The sequence below is a fragment of the Meleagris gallopavo genome, chromosome 3, assembly GCF_000146605.3.
Source record: "Meleagris gallopavo isolate NT-WF06-2002-E0010 breed Aviagen turkey brand Nicholas breeding stock chromosome 3, Turkey_5.1, whole genome shotgun sequence".
In the NCBI taxonomy this organism is placed as follows: domain Eukaryota; kingdom Metazoa; phylum Chordata; class Aves; order Galliformes; family Phasianidae; genus Meleagris; species Meleagris gallopavo.
The window spans coordinates 56,445,667-56,465,217 of record NC_015013.2 but is presented as its reverse complement, the minus strand read 5'-3'; the positions used below and the strand labels follow the sequence as shown (position 1 = coordinate 56,465,217).

The window sequence follows — 19,551 nt, the reverse complement described above, 5'->3', positions numbered from 1 at the left end:
ACATCCAGCCTGGCCTTGAATGCTTCCAGGGATGGGGCATCCACAACTCCTTGGGCAACCTGTTCCAGTGAATCACCACTCTCTGTGTGAAAAACTTCCTCCTAATATCTAACTCTAAACCTCCCCCGTCTTAGTTTAAAACCCTAAATCTGTCCCATAAATCTCCCATCTTAGTTTAAATCCATTCCCCCTTTCCTATCACTATCCACCCTCATAAACAGCCGTTCCCCTCCTGTTTATATGCTCTTTTCAAATATTGGAAGGCCACAATGAGGTCTCTCTGGAGCCTTCCCTTCTCCAAGCTAAACAAGCCCAGTTCCCTCACCCTTTCTTCATAGGAGAGGCTCCTATATGTGTATGAGCATATGTGATCTTTGCCTCTTGCCTTTCTGCCATTCCTTTTGTCCTGCCACAGTCTCCTCCAGACCCTCAATGAGTGTTTCTATATAAGACTGTGCAACAGTTTATTTTCTGAGTACATTACAATGTATGCATTGATGTGCACCCAAGCTTGCAGTGGGGTCTACATGCAGACCTCTGACCAAGGATCTTTGTGATTGCAATCTCTAATTACAGTATACTATGAAAGCTGTTCCTACACTCCTATGAGGATCTGCGTCCTAAATCTTAGATTTAATGTCTCTGCAAACATTCTAAAACAATTATTTGGGTAATGTTTTTTCCCTCTTTCGTGAAAAGACAATGCCAACAGAAGTCTAAATGACAGGTGAATCTCTCTCATAAAAGCAATTGAGTCAGATAAGTCACATAAGCATTTCTTAAAATATAGACAACATTTTTCTGTCATGATCTGCAGTATAAGTAGATTTTCCAGTGGGCCTTGCACGTTTCTCCAGATTTCCATTTTCATTTCTGCAAATAACTAGCTGAGAAGTGTGTAAAACAGGGCTGAAATTTCTGCTGCACCACATTTCCCCATCTAAAAAATATTCAGAAGAACAATGGCGTTGTATTGTACTTCTTGTTAATACAGCATGCTGTGACAGCTAATGACACAGTTAATGTGACAAAGTCATTCTCAGGAAGCAATTAACTCATTATTTTCCCGTCAGTCAGAAAAAAAGCTGTCAGCTTCCATTTGAACAGGAGTAGTGGAAACTTGCCAAAGTAAAGAACCTTTATGGGTACCCATGCATACTTAAATTTTGGATCAGCAGATCCAGGATACAGGAGATGTTTTGCTCACAGATATTTACCATACTGAGTTTTTCCATAGCAGAAGAGAGCAGAATTCCCTGAATGGGGTTCTTGGACTAGATGAAGAATACTGCCAGTTGCTCCTTCTGAATTGCCCAGTAATCCCATAGACATAAGGAGTTTCACCAGCGCTACATAAAATGTCTGTTCACTGCATCATGACCATTCACAGCACATAGATACAGCCAGCTTAAATCAGTCACAGATTGATGTTATATACTTCTTGTTCAAGTCCTCACAAACCTGGACTTTTTCATTTTAACTTCATTCCACAAATATCATTGAACACTAGTAGCCTGCTGAAAGCTCCTTTTCCTTTTCCTGGAAGGCCAGCTCTGTTCTGAGCTGCATTAAAAAAGGGGTGGCCAGCAGGGAGGTGATTGTCACCCTCTACTCAGCTCTTGTGAGGCCCCATCTGAAGTACAAGAAGGACGTGGAGCTCTTCAAACAGGTCCAGAGGAGGACAACTAAGATGATCAGAGGGCTGGAGCACCTCTCCTATGAGGAAAGGTTGAAGGAACTGGGCTTGTTCAGCCTGGAGAAGAGAAGGTTCCAGAGAGACCTCATTGTGGCCTTTCAATATTTGAAGGAAGCATATAAACAGGAGAGGGAACAGCTGTTTACGAGGGTGTATAGTGATAGGACAAGGGGGAATGGTTTTAAACCGAAACAGAGGAGGTTTACAGAATAGATCTAGGGTTTTAAACTAAGACGGGGGAGGTTTAGGTTAGATATTAGGAGGAAGTTTTTCACACAGAGGGTAGTGACACACTGGAACAAGGTGCCCTAGGAGGTTGTGGATGCCCCATCCCTGGAGGCGTTCAAGGCCAGGCTGGATGTGGCTCTGGGCAGCCTGGTCTGGTGGTTGGCAACCCTGCACATAGCAGGGGGCTGAAACTAGATGATCATCGTGGTCCTCTTCAACCCAGGCCACTCTGTGATTCTGTGATTCTTACCAGCCCTTACTAATAGTTCACCTTAGGCATATTTGTTTGGTTGGGGTTTTTTTAATCTCCAAATATATGAACACATATTACTTTATGACTAATCTGCACATTAGTTGTTGATACTGACAGAAAAATAATTTTGACTGACTGAAATAATATTTTTCCACAAATTCAGCAGAGATCCAAGGCACTATTAGAGTTTGCAAAAATGAGTTTTCATTTTGTTTGTCTATATTTATCAAAGCATGCGTTTGAAGCAGCACTTTGCAGCATGTGAATGCTTATCTTAAGTTCTAAAAAGACAAGTACAAGTCATCCAGCTGTCCAGTAAAATAAGTATTTATCACCCTCTTTATTAAAGTAATTTCATTCTACCTTTTCCTTTTTGTTTTGGATTTATTTTTGGCAGTACATTTTTAAGTTTTAAATACTTACAATATATGAATGCTTTATTAATATGCTGATACATAATTAATAACAAGGCATTAAAAGCTGCAGAATATAATAATCATTATTCATTATTAATATTTAGAATATATATTGCAGCTCAGAGGTCAAGATACATCTTGCTACCATTCACCTCACCTGTTTGTAAATAAACATCTTCACCTTCTCAGTAACACAAAGATTAAAAAACTAATGCTAGCCTTCTGAAGTTTAATTACAGGAAAGTCAATAAGAAAAGTATCTCTCATAGAACTGTATGCTTGGCTTCACTGGCTGTAGCATTATTTGTTTTCTTTTGTTTTGTTTTTTAATGCAGTCAAATATTGTAGAAATTTTAATTATTGTATTTTTATAACTATTTATGAACTGGAGCTTTTGGTACAAGCCATTTGAAGTTCACTGCACCAAAAGGGAAGTCTGGAACTGTAGAGAAATTGCCATGCATACAGCAGCCAGAAGAATAAGTTTCTGTTTGACAACAAAGTTCAACATTTTGACAAACTGGGACAAATGGTGACAAAAAGCTTTATGTGTTCACGGTTTCCAGATGTTTAATCAGTTTCTAAAAAAGCGACCAAGTCTACCTGGTGGTGAGTGGAATGCAACCTATTCTAAGAATGCAGGGTATCCTCAAACTTCTTTGTCACTTGTATAACCTTCCCTTACTACACTGAAGCCTCTAATTTAGGTATTAAGTTATTAATCATCATATGACAGAGTGGAACAGACAGCACTGGAACAGGCTGCCCAGAGAGGCTGTGGAGTCTTCTTCTATGGATATATCCAAGACCCTTCTAGATACCTACCTGTGTGACCTACTGTCGGGTACCAGTTTTAGTAGGGGTTTGGACTCGGTGATCTCTTGAGGTCCCTTCCAACCCCTGCAATTCTGTGATTTTGTGATCATTCTAGTCTTAACTACATATGGAATGACAGCTGGATGGTCAGGTCAGCATAAGAGCAGGAAAGCTGTGTGTTTGCATACTTGTGTAAGCATATGCGCTCTAAAAGGCATACTGCAGTTACCTTTAGGCTTGCAAAGTTCTGGTTGCAACACAATTCCTTAATGATGCAGTTTGCTTCGAAACCTTGTCCCAGTAAACAAGTGTCTCCACTGTTTTGTTTCATAACCAGGAATTCAGCTCTGAATCATTTCACCTTCCTGTCCCATAACCGGTTGCATTTCTTTATATAATTGCTGGTTACAGCAGAACGTGCTCCAAGTTAGCTTACCCACTTACGTTGCATTCATTACTTCTTGCTGGAAACTACACTGCACTGAATCTTTCAGATTCTGCCTTCAGCCCTAAAGACTGTTCTTCAGTTTCACCTTTTTGTGTGATCTAAACAGAATATACACCAACTAATTGTGCATTTAAGTACAAAACTCCTATATAAATGGTGTTAGCACTGAAAGTGTAGAATTCTCCACCATACTGATCACTGTGACTTAAAATTACATATATTTCTGTTACCCTCTTAGTGGCAGAAATGAAGAATAGTCAGTAGTAGTCCAGTGACTACTCAGAAGCTGTCATCTAAGATTTGAATTGCATTTGCAACAGAAGTATCTGAATGAGAGCACGCTGTGACTCTCTTCAAATCCATTTGAACAACTTCCCTGTGGGCAAGACCTGTAGTATCACTTACTCAAAATGCAAAGTGCAAAAAGTACTGCCCTCTTTATTTGCTTTTTTATATAACCAGCATGTGGAAAATGTCACGGTGATCACGACAAACTGAGATGATAACAGAAAAAAGCACGAGTGTGAAAGCTCAGTAGAAATGCCAATTTTTATTCAGTCTTTCACTTCTTGTAAAAAAAAAAAAATAGCGACATGACAGAAGTGCAGGATTGTGGGCTTAAAGCTAGCTAACATCTGTGTGAAAAACTGAGGAACCACAACTCTCATCTTGAAAGTGTGAAGCAATGACAGTCAGTTTTACTGTTTTACATGGAGACATTTACGATGAGTGTCTCCCTTTTTACTCCCATTCCAGAGAATGGACAAGCTGGAGATCAGTCATTTTGTTACAAAAGAAGTAGCATTTCATTTCATGCCTACTGCCAGTCCACAGCAGAGGGGGGAAAGGCAGCAAGTGGAGAGGAATCTCCAAGCTCTTTACCAGGACTGTCCTCAAGCCCTGAGCAAGATGCCATGACTCAGGACCATCCATTGCATTTTGGGCCAGGAAGGCTGTGTGACAGCATGCTTGTGTATCATTAGGACAGGATGAGAGATATTCATTCCACCGCTAGCACCAGGCCAGCCTGTCCTAGGCTCATCCATCCCTTCCCAACAAGCCCAGAAGGTGGGCAGGGCTTAGCTGAGCCTTGGGTCTCAGGGCACACCAGACAGAGGGTGCAGACAAGGCAGCTGGGCAGCAGTGGTAAGCATTGGGCATGGGGACAGGGCCTGGCAAGCAGAGGGGTGTGAGGTACATGGGGGTACACCCCAGCAGACAGGGCCACTCTGGGGTGGCTGAGGGCAAGTGGGAGGCTGGTGAAGGGTCTAGGGATGAGCTTTGTTGTTCCAATTGAAAATACAGCATGCCATCTGAGACAGCTGTCTTGTTAATAAGTTGAGCCCCGGCAGTGCTGGCACATTGAGTGTCTGTCATTCGGCAGCCCACGGTTTGTGAGAGGTGGCATGGTGTGGCCCTGACCAGCTGGAGAAAGGCCCGAGCCATCTGCCCTTCCTGATCCTGGATGATTCCTAGAAGTGACTCTCTAGGGACACAAAGGTTTTTGTTTTTCTCAGTTACTGCGCTGTTAAGTCTGGCAACTATTTTTCTTTTCATTGTTTTGAGGAATACTTGTGCAAATACAAAATTCAGCATGGAACTTTGACCTTTTTTGCCTGTTTGACAGCATGCAACCAATATGTTTCAGTAACTTAAAGCTTACCATGAAAAGGATGTGTAAGCTACTGACTGCTGTACAGGAAAAGGTCTGGTCAAAATATGAGAAAAAATACCAAGTTCTAACCTGTAGGGTCATGCTTTCCAGCATATTGGTCATTTGCTCACAAATCAAAATATGCTATGTCATTTGGAAAATATATGCTGCATGGATACATTCTTATTACCTGATTTCTGAAACAACAAATCTCATTTTATGCTAAAGAGCAAAATTATACTTCCTAAGGCTGATATCATCCCAGTGTTTTCAGTCCTTTTTTTCTTCAGTTAAATCAACTCACTATGAAAACAAACTACTCTATAGCTGTTGCCATAGCATACATACGTAAGATGCATGCCTAAAAATCTGAAATAATATTGAGGGCTCTGGAATGAAGCATCTGGAGTGTAGGATCTAGCAGATGATACTTGTCTTAATCCTACAGGTAAGAAGCTGCCAGCTTTCACAAAACAAGTCTTTAGATATATTTTGTATTTATGCCAAAGAACAATGTAAATGAAATAGCTCTTCAAAACTCAATCTCTTTTCCTAGGCGATATCTCAGTGCTTTTAAGTGCCAATGTGATGTTGTATTTCTAGATTTTTAAAACAAAAGAGCAATCTTTGTGCCTGAAAAATCATGTTCGGATGCATCCTGAAGACGCTGAAGTTCCTGGCATTATCCGTGTACATACTCTTCAAAAGTTTCATCCAATGCATATTTCCTCCATGCAAGAAGTCTTTTGCTGGGGAAATAGTGCTTATTACTGGAGCTGCAAATGGGATTGGAAGGCAAATTGCCCTACATTTTGCTCCTTTGGAAGCAACCTTGGTTCTTTGGGACATTGATGAAGAAGGTAACAGAGAAACAACCAGATTAGCCAAAGAAAAAGGAGCTAAGCAAGTGTTTGCCTACTACTGTGATTGCAGCAATAGGGCAGAAGTCTATGAACAGGCAGACAAGGTAAGTTACAGCTTCTGGTTTCTGATTTTCCTTCTTGCTTGTGATTTTCTACTTTCTACCTGGAATCTTAGAAACTATGCATTCAGTAAAGGGAGGTAATCATGTACAATGATGACTGTTCTCTTATTGACAAGTAACTTCTAGATGGAACTTAAACTATTTTTGTTGTAAAGTAATTGGGTTTAATCTGTTCTGCTGAGACTTACACATCTCCAGTATTCCTTGTGAGGTGGCAACTTCTTTTATATTAGAAGTGTGGTATATGGCAGAGATTAACCCTACTATCTGCTAGTCTTCTAAATTTCTGTAAGATATCAAGAAACAACAACAAAAAAGCAATAGAACATTGTAAGGGGGGAAGTCCCTTTGTAGTAAACTGCAAACACCTTACCCCATTCAACCTGTTCTGTCTCCTCCCCTGAGCAGCACAGGGGAAGAGGGAATGTGAGCTGTGGTCAGTCCCTAATGCTTTGTTTATGTCATTCCTTCATGGTCACTCCCTTCCCCTGCCCTGTATGCATCTGGAACTGCAGTTCTCATGCTCAAGGTATTCTTTTAGTTGTACTTGCTACCAGCACTTGGGAGCACATCCAACCAGCTTTACATGAAAAAATAGTTTCTGTTGGAACAGTTGGTGGTAGAACCACAAGTGGTTTCATAACGCTACTTGCACAGTGTGATTAAGAATGTATCTATCATAATAACACATCTGCAGAGATGAACACATTCTGGCCCGTGCTGACCCCAGTTTTCAAGGAAAAAGATCTTTGCCAATTGAGTATTACAGGTCAGGTTATCCTCACCATGTATGTCTCTTATTATTACTCCTACAACTGCAGTCCATAAAAAGAATTCCAATTATTTCAACATTCTTAATATCAAGATCTTAATATGTTATCATCTCCCAGCAAGTTGCAGGATCAGTCAAGCAACTTGTGATCAGCACTTCAAATGTGATACTTGATCCTTATTCAAAATGATACTACAAATCAATCTGCCATTCTTCCAGAATGCTCTTCTTGCAAGAAAAAAGAAAAAAGAAAAACAAACAAACAAACAAACAAAAAACATTTAAGAATTCACTAAGATCAAATATCTTTTAAAAAATAACATTTTAAATTGGCTTTAATTCCCTGTTCCCATAAATGCTGATTGCTTCCTGGAAAGACATGCATCAGAATGATCAATTTAAGATCATGTAAGTAGTATCTCTGCTGGAATTTTCCATTGATGGTGCATATTTTGAAGTAAGTGATTTTTGTTCTCAGTTTAACAGAGACTCAAACTGTTTTGTGCACTCAGACGATTCTCAGCCTCCAGACACATTAACCAGGGCTCACTCTGCAGAACTTGTTGTGTCCATACTAGTGATGAGAACTCTGACATGCACAGACTGACCTACAAGTAGAAACTCAAAGAGCTTTTTCGGATTCCTGAATTGGTGTGAAGGTGTTGAATTATTGTTAATTCTACAAACATTTTTTCAGGTATTTTTGGGAATTGAGCAGTCATATAGGGGCAAGAATTTTATTTTCTTTAAGATCTATTCAGCCAGGAGCATCCTCTACTACTGGAAATACATGTAACTTTTTATTAGTAATATGAAAAGTCTTCAGCTTGGACACAGGAGATAAACCAATAGCAGAAAAGTTAATTTATTTGGTTTTGTTTGAGATATTCACTGCAGAATAGCTTAGGTATGTTCCTATAATGGAAGCTTTATTTCTAGCAAGCAAATCAGTGTTCTGAAGGAAGAGAACTTAGGAAAAAACTGATAAAGAAAATATTAGCAGATTTTTAGAGTCAGGAGTGTCGACCCGGGAACTCTGAGGGAAATCTGATATACATTTCATGAGCTACAAATGCATAGGTGATGTATTGCTTATGACAGGTTTCAAACCCAAGAGCAAAATTAGCAAATATGCCAATTTTAAGTGAGAGGACACCAAGAATCTACAAACCTGTCATACAAAAAAAAACTGATAGAAATGATAATGATAATTTTAAAAAGTAAATAAATAAGAATAGACACCTGAATAAATACATAGTGAAGAATAATCAGCTTGAGTTTTGTTCCTGCAGGCTCCTTTGGAAATCAGAAATATTTTGGAGTTCAGAAAGCAATCAGACAAATTGGGGGGGTGGGAGGAGGAGGAAATGATCATCAGGATATCTTAAATAGAAAGATACAGACACCATATTTGGCTCAGAAGGGTACTAAGCTGCAGAATGCAAAAAGCTGTGGAGTGCACCTTACTATCTTCGTGCTTTCTTACTGCTTTCTCCCATGAGCCAAGGGCTGAGAGCCTACAAAGACTTTGATCTGGCACACTAAAACAGTTCTCATGTATCTATGTTTCCAGTACGGGTATAAGCAATTGTAACTGTCACTAGACTTCTGTCATAAATGAAGCACAGAAGGCAAGTATACTTTCTAATATTTTTGTTCATCTTTTTTTTTTTTCTTTCTTTTCTTTTTTTTAATTCAGGTTAGAAGAGAAGTTGGGGATGTTACTATTCTAATCAATGATGCTGGCATACTGCACACCACAAAGTTTCTTGACACTCCAGATGATGATTTTGAAAAAACCTTGAAAGTCAACTTCCTGTCTCAAGTTTGGGTAATGTAGATTTTTCTTTCCGAGGGGCCTGAAATGCACAGTCAAATATTTCAGGCAAATTGGAACACCCAATTTGGAAACGGGTGGGAAGGATCTTGACTGGGGAGAATTCATTTTTTTAATCATCCTGTAGTTGGACACACATCACATTGACAGTTTGTCTCACTGTCTCTCACAAAAACCTACCTGTTCAATGTGCTAAACACAAAGTCTTTGTGCACCTGTACTGTGAAACATGTTCTTTCTGTATCAGCTGTGGCTGAAACTACTGCTGATGCTTTGGCTGCTAACTTTTCTACTCTTGATGCTTGCAGACATAAGACAGCATTGTCTAGCATTAGGGAGACATAACCATGCTGTTTGTGTTGATGTCAGACTTCAGGTTGTGCTTTCATTCCTAGTCAGTGTCTTCTTGATGTATGTAGAAAACTGATCTAAATAGTATGTGTTTGCTTTGCTTTGTTTTCTTTCCTCTGGGGGAATTTGATGCTATCTGGGGTCTCAGTTGTCCCTTACTTTTCTCTGTGAGGGAGTGCAACCCTTGCCCCTCTTGCAGTTGTACTTCACATGGCTGAGTGTGCAGCCTGCATCAAGGAAGAACACAGTGCTGCAAAATGCCTCACTAAATGGCATTCCTCAGTGGAAAATCATTGCGGGCAAAATCCTCTAATCATTTTCCAGCCCACAGTGCCTTATTTTTCCACATACCAGACACAAGGGTGCTGGGAGAGATGTTCTTCTTGGCAGATCTGAAGAGACACAGAGCAGGAGGACAGTGACTGAGGGCCCCCTCACCAGAAAAGCGCGTACCAGGCACATATCTGGAGTGGAGTACACACTGCAGTACAACTCAGCTATTGAAAAAAATCTGTAACTGCTCCCATCTTTTTTCATCTCTTCTGCCTCGTAAAACACTGGAGTCCTCCTTAGATAATTAGTACTAACCATCACGGCAGTTTGAGGCCCAGAGTTGCCAGGAAGTAGTTTACGAGTAGGGCCTGTAGCCAACTGAAGTGCCCATTGATGTGTTGGCTTCTAGCTCCCTCTTGTGTACAGATCTTTACTAATAGTCAGACTACTCGAACTGTGAGGATCCCGCGCGAAGAGAAAACAAAAACTTCATCGTTTTTAATAATACAGTTTTAATGCTGACAGATCTTCAGCTGGGGACCTGTCGTTCAAAGAAATGTTGCCTGTCCTTTATGAATTCTTACAGAGACTGCAGATCACTTTGGTTCCTTGCAGAATTATGTTCCAGAAAGTAAATCAAATTGTAAAATCTAATTTGGAATGCAATAGTTTTGACACATCTATCTGTTATGGTATTTTTTATATGTCTCTCAGACTTGCAAGGCTTTTCTTCCTGCCATGGTTGCCTGCAATCATGGACACCTGGTCACCATGTCTAGTGCAGCAGGACTCTTGGGAACCTACAGATTGACAGGTTAGTGTCAACAAATGCTATTAAAAATTATGACTTCGTGACAATACCTTCTCCTAAAGATCTCAGAAATGCTTGGCTTAAGCTGTTTGTACTGACGTATTAGCACTTAGGAAGAGCATGGAGATAGAAAGGTATATCAGCAGGTAGTGGTATATCGAAAAGGAAGATGGTGGTGTGTTGCCCATATGGCACGGGGAGTCACTGCTGATTTTAGTAGCTAACTGCAGCCTGTCTTATCTCTGCAGAAGAAGCTTGTACACGTGCAGCAGGAGGTAAATAGTAACAATTTCTGTTACTAGTTTTTCTGCTGATGGATGTTTAGAGTCCTGAAAATATGTGGGTTATACCTGGAACTACACTTAGCTGGAAAATGTTTTTCAGGTTCAGAAGACACTTGGCAGAATTTTCAGTAAAATCCTTTCAAATTAACTGTGTTTTAAGTAATGTAACAGCTCCATATTCTCAGCTGTTTCCTTCAGGAGAGCTGGCTGCTATATCTTGACTATTTCATCAGCATGTGTGTGCTGCTCAGATTCTCTCAAGCCTTTCTGACTGTAACTCTGAAGTTGCTCTGTGAGAATGTGAATTTCACATCAATAAGTATATTTTGTTTCTTCTCTTAGTTGATGGTGTTGTTTTGGTATATATTTGCCACCTATTATCATTGGATTAGATTCTATGTTGATAATGGGACAAGTCTAGTTTTTATCATTTAACTGTAAGGCCTATGACGTAGGCCTATGACTTGCCTATCCAAGTGTTATAATGTTCTATACAGTAGCTATGCATGTTTAGATTGTTTGTTTCCACCTTCAGGCAAGTTCTGAAGAAGAACAAACAGCCTCTGACACCAGCTTTTGAACTTCTAGCTGAAGTGGATTTGATCTGTTTTCCTATATAAATGAAAAAGCCTTAGGAAACTACATGTATATATTACTTTATATTATATTAAAACAAAGTTTACAGCTGGAAAAAAAATTGTTGAATAGTTTAGGTTGGAGGAAATCTTTGGTGATCATTTGTTCCAAACACCCTGATGAAATCAGGCCAAGTGTAGGTCACGTTGCACAGGACCTTGCATGGTCAAGTTTTTATTGTCTCAAAGGAAGGAGATTCAATGTGTTCATCAAGCAGTAAAAATTAGATAGGATTCGGTCTTCCCATGTAAACAAAATAGTATTGTAGCTGCAAGGCAATATCAGAAGGAAAAATAATGTGTTGAAGCAGTATTTGTAAGTAGGGTATTTATGTTGTACCACTAGAAATAATTTTTACTGACATGTAATATGTGATATCAAAGAGTGAAGACCATTCTGAACTAAAACAATGCCTGGTTTGCATATGAGTGTCTGGGAGTGCATATAAAATATTAAGTAAGGCCATCTTATATCCCTCTACAGTTCGCTGGAAAAGTCTTCAGGAAATTATTAATCTTATCCTTAGACACATCTACACCGGTAATGGTCAGGACATTGAGATTAAGAGTTAGCATCATCAACATGTGTAGCATCCCTAAAACACTAATCCAAACCTTCTAATTCATAACAAATTAGTACAAGGTTGTAAGTAGTATTACAAAACATTAAAATTCAGTATATAATACTATGGTATTTTTGAGATATTTTGTATGTTTCTTTGTTTCTCTGTTTCAGATTATTCTGCTAGTAAATTTGCAATCATTGGAATGATGGAAGCCATTGATTCAGAACTGGATGAGGCAGGAAAACACGGCATTAAAACCACAATTGTTTGCCCCTTTTTTGTGAATACTGAATTAATTAGAGGTATTGAAACCGAGTAAGTAAAACATTATATATTGTTTCATAAGTAAAAAGTCATCACTACTCACTAGAAATGCCATATACAGTCTAGCTCTTATAAGGTTGACTTGTTTTTTATTTAGTATTTGGCACACACACAACTGTATCTCTTTGCTAAGAAATCCAAAGTTTGCCTACAATTAATAGCTGACATGCATCAGAGACTGTGCAGTGACCTTGAAATCCGGGAATGGTTAGGGATATGTGGCAGTATTTTAGGCAAAATCACTTTTCAGCAGAATGGGCACTGCTGATGTTCTTTGCCCCATGTAATTTTGGTACTGTCATTACTATTATGGCTGCTAGGATATTTGTCACCTGTCAGTAACAGTTGTCCAGTATTAGCAGATATTGTACATCTCTGAGAACAGCTGTGGTATAAGTACCTACGCTGCTGTATTGTTCTAGTGACAGGAGAGGCTGCAGGCACTGATTCAGCCATTGCAGCAGTGAAGAGCAAACAGTCTTGGTTTTTCAGCACTCTGTTCCTGCACCCGCCACTCATCATCCAGTAGAGGCATGTATTATGCAGAGCTCCTGGCTGGAAACAGGCCCAATCCTGTTTATTTAGCTGCCAACCCAAAATCTAAAATAAGAAAGAGGTATGCAGAGGGCTGAAATCTTATGCATAGAACATCATAAACCACAGATGAGCTGGAATTTTTCAATGCCACAGTCAACGTGGGCATTAACTTCAGTAGGGTCTGAGCTGGGCTTGCACAAAAGTCATCTGTCATTAAAATTTGCAACATCACCAAACTTTTTTCTGTTTGTTATGATCATAGAAGGAACAAGCAGGATTGCACACTGCTTTCCAGGGCTATTTAAGGGGGAGGAGAGAAATTCTTGCATTAAATGATTTCTGTGTTAGAATACATCTCAAAAGTAAAATGTATTTGTATTGTATGTATGTATGATATTCCATAATACTTTATTTCTTGTTTCACTAGACACCCGATTTTACTTCCTATTTACGAGCCAGAGTATGTAGCCAGCAGGATCATAGATGCAATTCGAAAGGAAAAGATGTATCTGTTCATGCCTCCAACTTTACACCTTTCTGGTTTCAAAACGTAAGAACATGTTTCCTCTAGCCTATCATTTCCTTCTTTCCTTTCCCATATGCCTCCAAAATCAGCAAGGTGGTTTAGTTAAAATCTTCCTTTACTTATCATCCCTGCAGTCAAACCAGCTATAGGTAATCAGTTACGAAGAAACAGTTTTGATAGTTTTTATCAATTTTATGGACTGGTATTCCGCTGACACCTTCTATCTCAAATATACTTCTTAAGCTACAGTTCAATATAGAAATCAAAAATTTCCATGGGATGGTACCCTGGGAACACTGCCTGGACTAGAACTGTCTGCTTACAGTAACTACCTCCACCAATGCTGGGCTTTCCATGAAACTGCTTGTTTTGTATTTATTTTCCCCATTTCTAATATGGGAGTACCAAATGCATTATTGCCAAGCATGAGAAATAATGTGCATGTGTTCATGTGTTATGAATTTATATTAGTACAGTGCATTTTTATTTCACTTTAGTTTTTTTTTTTAAAGTGAGGCTAACTTGGTGTTTGTCTCATCAGTTTAATTCCCAGAAAAATCATACTGCTCCTGCAATCTTACCTGGGGGTCTACAACAGCTGGGACAAGGTCATAGGTCGGAAGAAGAAAAATTGAAACCATAGTATTGTCAAAACCTCAAGTGCCATCAAACTGGTTTTTTCGGTAAAATCAATTTTTAAGCTCGTTCATTCTTTGACAGAAAAATTGCTTCTTGTGTAATCCTTGACATCACTCAGCATACAATATAATTCTAAATAATTGTCTTTTAATCACTGATTCTCAGCCACAACCCTCTCTCTCATTTTGTGACAGCACGCTGCTTACATACTTATCTGAGCTCTCAAAAATAGTCAGTAAAACCAGGCATAGATGTTTGACTTCATTTCTTACTCTTTGAATTCTCAGTTTCTGAGCATAATTTCAAAGCACAGGAAAAATACACTATTGTTCATGCATTAAGAAAAGCCATAAAAAAAGTTGAACGTCACTCACATTTTAGGAATCTTGGAAGACCTAAACAAGATTTAGTGAATGCCCCCTCCCTGGAAGCACTCAAGACCAAGCTGGCTGGGACTTTGAGCAAGAGGGAGATGTCCTTGCCCATAGCAGGGGTTGGAACTAGATGATCTTAAAGGTCTCTTCCAACCCAAACCATTCTATGATTCTGTGATTCTGTACCATCACTTAGAATAAACAAACCATACAGAATTGTTCTCAGTAGCCCCAGAGTGCTTTATCTTATATTAAGCAACCAAGACACCTGTCATGAACTATATTGCTTTCAGAAACTGTAACTTCAATGAGATAACCTGTTTGTTAGTGTGAAATCTGTGAATCCTAGAAGAAAAAAAGTTCAGGAGGAAGGATTGGTACAGTTATGGGCTGACGCTTGAGAAAATCTCTTCTTGCAACTGAATGGAAGTCACATCCATCTCCTTCAGCCATCTCTCCATGTAAATGAAGCCAGAACGGAACACAGAATCACAGGGGAAAAAACATTTAAGGAGAAGAAGATATGGAATTAGTTATGCCAAAGTATGTGCTGATACTTAATAGATAAAAATCAATTCTTACGCAAGCTTTTGGAAAATGCTAACAGAGTTTACATGACAGAAAATAAATTTCCAGCCCCAAAGAAGGAATGTACAAAGCACAGATATAGAATTCCACACTGAGTAACTAAAGACCCCCTTAATTAATTACCTACTGCCTGGGTTTGTCACCATATTTGTACTTATCTAATCCCATGCTCAAGTGCTTCCTTTCAGCTGCAGGTTTCTACTGAAGGACACACTCCCACTAAAGCCCTACTTTCTGAAATCTCACTTTTCTCAAATCACATATCCATTCAATACATCCTTTAAAACACCCTGTGGATATTTCCCCTATGAATATTTCTGAGAGAAACAGAAAGCTATCTGAAATTTGGATCTTTGGAAAACTAGGTTCATTGATTTGTATTTTGAAAAACTCCCCATTGTTAAGATAAATGTCCTTTTCTTCTGACTAGTGAGACAGGAACAAAGTCTAAATTGCTGCCTGCAAATAATGATCCTATTTCCTCAGCTGAAAATAAGTATGTGAATATTGGGATTCCTTTAATTTGGATGAGTGTTGTAATTTAGTTCTCAGTCTATGACTTTGTTTAAGTAACAATATGAAATAGCATGATGTGTTACTTGTGAATTTATTGTGGGCCTGCATATGTTTGATATATAAACTCATTACTTGTGTGGAGAGCATGGATGGGGCTTGCATGGTGAGAGGCAAACAAATGAAAACCTGTAAAATGAGGCTCCCATTTAAAGTAGTGTTCTGTTAGGGACATTGAGATTTGGTGGACTGGTGCTCATTAAAAATCTGGTGTGTCAGAATTAAATACTTGTAACCAAAGAACACATTGGACACGATAAGAATGAAGAATAATGTACAGGAAACAATGCTTTATTTTCTAAGCCGTATTCCACCCACTCTGCACAGCCACCCTGCAGAGCCCTATCCTCCATGGCTGCACTCTGAGCCAAGAGCTCTCTTTGGCTCCGTTTCTCCTGGCTAATCAGCTTGGCTCAAGAAGGAATTTATAAAGCTTATGCTTTCTAAGGCTCACAGTGATTTGTTAGATCTTCTTATCGGCCTTAGAAATCAGTAACTCATTCTTTTCTGTGAAAATATTTCATTACATATTTGTGCGGAAAAGAGATGTGATAGATGATGTCATACAACCATAAAACTGCAAGCCAAAACCTTTCTATTAATGTCCAGAAGACACAATGGGATGCTGTTCCGGGCTTTTAATAAAAAATTATCAGTTTGTGTTTTGAAACACAGTGTCATGCTTGAGAAGCATCTCTGAGATATTGGCAGCTCGTCAGAAATGTATGCTTTCCCCTTTGAGGCTTTTGCCTAGCTCACTCCACCACACAAAGAACATCGCCGGGGAAATGCTGCTGTTACTGAAGCTGCAGCTGGGACTGGAAGGCAGCTCCTCCTGCTCTTTTCCTCCTTGGGAAACAATCCTGGTGAAACTGTCGAAGAAGAAACAAACACTGTACCTGTAGCAGCCCTAGACTGATTCAACCTATGTAGCTGCATCAACAGAGAGGTGATTCGTTATATTAGATAAGATATTGCTTTTCTCTCTTATTTCATAGTCTTTAGTAAAATATTCTTTCTTAGAGCATATTTTGTGTATAGAGAAAGTTGTAGAATCATGTTTCTTATAAATATCAGCTATATTCTCATTACAATCTTTTTGAGCAAAGTAGTGTTTAAATAATTTTAGGTCATTGTGTAACATTAGAAATCCTTAAATAAACCTTAGTAGCATATGCAAATGTAATTTCTCAGTAATTCTTGTGATCTTTTGGATATTTTACTGTCAGTGAAACATCTGACACTGCCTGTGACAGTGCCTCAGACAGGGCTCAGCTCTCCTGGCCATACACAGTCTGCTATCAGAAGCTTGCAGTCATTTCAAGTAGTTCATAGTTTTGCCTTTTTAAAAAGGCCTCAGGTGACGCTGTACCCCCAAACAACATAATGCTGGGCAGAAGTATTCTGTTAAAATGACTAACTCAGTGATTATATCCATTTCCATTTAAGCTAAAAGGGTCTCCATAGTTCTGACACATTCCCAACCTCCTACTGATCTCCAGCTGACTTTTCCCAGTATAACCCTGAGGGAAAGGGACCAAGGGATTCAGAAAAAAGAGAAGTCCATCTGAAGTTGCCTGCTGCCATTCTTAGCACAACTAAGTTAAAATTGTTGCTTTTGTTTGGAAGCAAAGACTCCTTCCCTGAAAAATGCTACTTAGTGAGCTGCTTGATCACGTTCAGAGGAAGCCTTACTCATCTCGCTGTAAGATTCCCTGACTGGACCCAAGTTTGGAGAAATGCTGCAGTCTGTACACATTTTAATAAGTAATAGAAGTCAGTGAATATATGGCATTTATTCCTAGATATCACAGAATCACAGAATGATAGGGGTTGGAACAGACCTTGGACGGTTGGATTGGATGATGTTGGAGGTCCTGTCCAACCCTGGTGATTCTATAAGTCTATGATCTGTGGGGATCACCCAGTCTGATCTCCTGTTACAGCAGCTTCCCTACAGTGAGTTCCTCACAGAATCACAGAATGAAGAACACCACTTAAAGTAATTAGAGCCTTTCCCAGTTTTCACTTCTAAATTTTATGAGGCCGTGTGTTTATTAACAAACCAACATATTAAGTTCTTTACTATGAGAGTGGTGAGGTGCTGGAACAGACTGCTCAGAGAGGCTGTGGATGCCCCGTCCCTGGAGGTGTTCGAGGTCATACTGGATGGGGCTCTGGGCAGCCTGGTCTGGTATTGAACGGGGAGGTGGTGGCCGTGCATGCAGCAGGGAGTTGGAGATTCATGATCCTTGAGGTCCCTTCCAATCCTGGCCATTCTGTGATTCTGTGATATTCCTTTTCACCACCAGCTACAATCAAAGTGCTTTCCTGAGCTTAAACAGCAGGAGTACTTCTCGATGGCACTTGTTTAAATTCAAGGTGTGTGACACAGAATTTTGGCACATGTTGCTAAAGATCTGACTGTGCAGCACTTGTTTATACTGATGTGTATTCTCTCACCTGAGTGATCCTACAGCACTCAGTGCTTTTTGTCTCACTTGGGCTTGGCCAACTGAAGGCAAAGTGGCAGACTCAGTCTATTGGCTTGGTTGCCCCATTGTTTTATGGTGGCACAACTCACAGAATCGTAGAATCCTTAGAGTTGGAAGGCACCCCTGAAGGCCACCTACTGCAACTCCCCTGCAATGAACAAGGACACCACAGCTATATCAGGTTGTCCAGGGCCTTATTCAGCCTCAACAATAAATCTAGAGAATCCCTCTAAAGCAATTTATTTCTGTGAGCAAATGAGGAAGAATGAATCCTCTATACTGAATGTCTGCTAAAATGTTTAAAAATGAGGCAAGGGGCTTCCACTCAGCATTCTTAGTGCTACAAATTCATGACACAGACTGATAGCAAAGATGAGCAGCGGGTTTCCTAAGCAGAGGCTTTGTGCCAGGCTCTGATCCATTCGCTGCTGGTCTGGAACAGAAGGTGGGCAGTGATCATTCAATAACACTGAGGGGATGAAAGATACTTTGGGACTTTTTCAGCACCGCAGTCCTAATCCGAAGCCCTGCCAAAGTCATTCTTTGTGCCACTCTGGCGGGGCCGTGATGACTGGACAAGGGGAAATGGTTTTAAGTTGAGGGAGGGAAGATTTAGGTTGGATGTCAGGGGGAAGTTCTTTACAGAGAGATGGTGAGGTGCTGGAACAGGCTGCCCAGAGAGGTTGTGGATGCCCCGTCCCTGGAGGTGTTCAAGGCCAGACTGGATGGGGCCCTGGGCAGCCTGGTCTAGTATTAAATGTGGAGGTTGGTGGCCCTGCGTGTGGCAGGGGGTTGGAGATTCGTGATCCTTGAGATCCCTTCCAACCCTGTGATTCTGCGATTCTGATTCTGTGAGTGCGGAGCCCGCGGCCGCCTGCAGGTGGCAGCCCCGTCCGCAGCGGGGTTCTGCGCGCTGCAGGTGGCTGCAGCAGCCGTGCCAGGGGCTGAATCCGCGTTAATGCTGCATTAACGGCATCAGCTTTCTATTCATTACAAACGCACCAGTTGCATATATGATTCTATGAAACCGGTATTTTCCACTAACGTAATCTCTTCACGCAACATCAGACAGGCACGTACTCCTCTTCTCCCATCTGTGCAGCACATAGCTGCCGGGATGCACGCACAGCCCCACGGACACAGGCGCGAGCCGCCCGCGGCCGCCTCCTTCACTTCACTTCGGGCAGCCGGCGGTCCCTGCAGGCGGGGGGGGGATAGAGAACTGCTCCCCCGGGCGCAGCGGGGCTTACGGCAGCCAGCGCGGAGCGGGTGTCCTTTATCCCTTTTTTCCTCTATTTTTTCCTCTCTCTATATATATTTTTTTTCTTTTTTGCTCCTTTTCCTTTAATTTCTTCTTTTCTCCCCTTTTCCTTTTCTTCTCTCCATTTCGTTTTCTCTTTTTCTCCTCTTTTTCTCTTTCCCTCTTCTTTCTTCTTGCATTTTCCCCTTTTCCTCTTTTTCTCTTCCCCC

General features: G+C 40.3%; 1 protein-coding gene across 1 annotated transcript; it reads left to right on the top strand.

Annotated features, from left to right (window-relative positions):
- The first annotated feature begins 5,545 nt into the window (after nt 1–5,545).
- On the top strand, nt 5,546–15,327 carry LOC100550995 (epidermal retinol dehydrogenase 2-like). Its single transcript, XM_003205059.4, has 6 exons — nt 5,546–6,478; nt 8,968–9,099; nt 10,444–10,543; nt 12,196–12,340; nt 13,314–13,436; nt 13,954–15,327. The coding sequence occupies exons 1-6, from the start codon at nt 6,155–6,157 to the stop codon at nt 14,045–14,047; spliced, it is 918 nt and encodes a 305-aa protein (XP_003205107.2). The 5' UTR covers nt 5,546–6,154; the 3' UTR covers nt 14,048–15,327.
- Nucleotides 15,328–19,551: the final 4,224 nt, after the last annotated feature.

Excerpts from the sequence above, each read along its gene's own strand:
- LOC100550995 (XM_003205059.4), top strand. The coding sequence starts at position 6,155 with ATGTTCGGATGCATCCTGAAGACGCTGAAGTTCCTGGCATTATCCGTG. Across the intron at positions 9,100-10,443 it reads ACTTCCTGTCTCAAGTTTGG|ACTTGCAAGGCTTTTCTTCC; the intron begins GTAATGTAGATT and ends TATGTCTCTCAG. Across the intron at positions 13,437-13,953 it reads CACCTTTCTGGTTTCAAAAC|TTTAATTCCCAGAAAAATCA; the intron begins GTAAGAACATGT and ends TTGTCTCATCAG.